This window comes from Tupaia chinensis, unplaced genomic scaffold, assembly GCF_000334495.1.
Source record: "Tupaia chinensis unplaced genomic scaffold, TupChi_1.0 Scaffold000116_1, whole genome shotgun sequence".
Taxonomy (NCBI): domain Eukaryota; kingdom Metazoa; phylum Chordata; class Mammalia; order Scandentia; family Tupaiidae; genus Tupaia; species Tupaia belangeri.
Genome location: NW_006159580.1, coordinates 1,954,895 through 1,956,113, shown reverse-complemented (window position 1 = coordinate 1,956,113; position 1,219 = coordinate 1,954,895). Strand labels below are relative to the sequence as shown.

The 1,219-nt window shown below is 60.0% G+C and overlaps 1 protein-coding gene and 1 long non-coding RNA gene across 2 annotated transcripts in view; one reads left to right on the top strand and one right to left on the bottom strand.

Annotated features, from left to right (window-relative positions):
• Positions 1-489: 489 nt before the first annotated feature.
• Positions 490-1,219, top strand: part of LOC106734445 (uncharacterized) — a 2,922-nt gene continuing 2,192 nt past the window's right edge. Inside the window, exon 1 of the long non-coding RNA XR_001370068.1 lies at positions 490-533. This is a non-coding gene — a long non-coding RNA (uncharacterized LOC106734445). The remainder of the gene's footprint in view (positions 534-1,219) is intronic.
• The window catches only part of SMIM29 (small integral membrane protein 29), a 5,274-nt gene continuing 4,877 nt past the window's right edge, over positions 823-1,219 (bottom strand). Inside the window, exon 7 of the mRNA XM_006144201.3 lies at positions 823-1,202. Within this exon, the coding sequence (XP_006144263.2) occupies positions 1,159-1,202 (44 nt within the window). The 3' untranslated portion in view covers positions 823-1,158. The remainder of the gene's footprint in view (positions 1,203-1,219) is intronic.

Genomic DNA, 1,219 nt, shown 5'->3' with positions numbered 1-1,219 from the left:
GTCCACTAGCGGGTCGGCCCAGCGGAGGGGGTGCTCAGCCCCAGGATGCCCCAGCCGACCTGTCTCACCAGTCGGGGCTCACACCACCTCCCTTACCTAGCCCCTGCACTAGCTGGGCAGCCCTTTGGGGTGCAGGAAGGCAGGAGGGTTTTGAGCCCCCAATCCTGACTTGGCAGGGGCGCCAGCCCACCTCGCCTTCACCCTGGGATCTGAGTACCGCAGTAGCGAGGGACATGCAGCCACCTGTGGTTCAGGCCAGCTGGGGCTGCTGCCACTCCGCCTGTCCCCCAGATGGGCACTGAGGAGCTAGCCCTGCCCGCCCCACCGTACTCCGCCCCACCCCCCAAGGTTCTGGTTCCATCTCCTCCTCTGTTCACAATCTACCTCTGGACATCTGTTCACAATCTACCTCTGGACAGTTGTTGTTTTTGTTCAATGTTTCATCCTCTGACATCCGACTTGCTGCTGCCACCAGCGCCACATCCTCATCGCCGCAGCAGGCTGGGTTACTGACCACCCCAGTCCCAGGGAAGGTGGGGCCCTGCCCCTAGGATGCTGCAGCAGAGTGAGGAGGGGCCCACACTGCCCACAAGGGTGTAGGGGCCACCTTCTCCCCTGTTCTGTCGGGGAGTGTTTAGCCATTATTTGTCCCAGCCTGGGGCTCCCCCTCTGGTTTCCTATTTGCAGTTACTTGAATAAAAAATATCCTTTTCTGGACTGGAGTCTGTCTGGTGTGTGCCCTGGAACCTGGCTGTGGGGGTGGTGGTGGGGGTGGAGCTGGCTCCAGGGAAGGTTAAGGCCCTCTTGAAGCTATCTACCCCCTTAGCCACAAAACGTCTTTATTTACAAAATAGATATATACCAAATACTATACATCTGGCCCCATCACCATGGAAACCTGCCCCAAAGCCCTCCTGGTGGGGAGGGGTCTGGCAAAGCCCAGCCCAGTTGGGCTAAAAGCGAAGCTGTCTCTGGGTCCTCTTGGAGGTGGGGCAGGCTCAGCGTCCAGAGGGCTGAAAACCTGGGAGGGTGGGGTAGGAGGGCTGCTGTGCAGAGCTTAGGAAAGTGGGTACAGGAATGGAGCCCCAGTACCCAGCACGGGCCTTGGGCACACCGGGCTGACAGGCTCTGAGGCTGCAGGTCAGGCGAAGGGTCCAGTCAGGTCTTGACATCTAGCAAGGGCACCCGCTTGTGCTGGTAACCACTCTGCCAGCCGTGG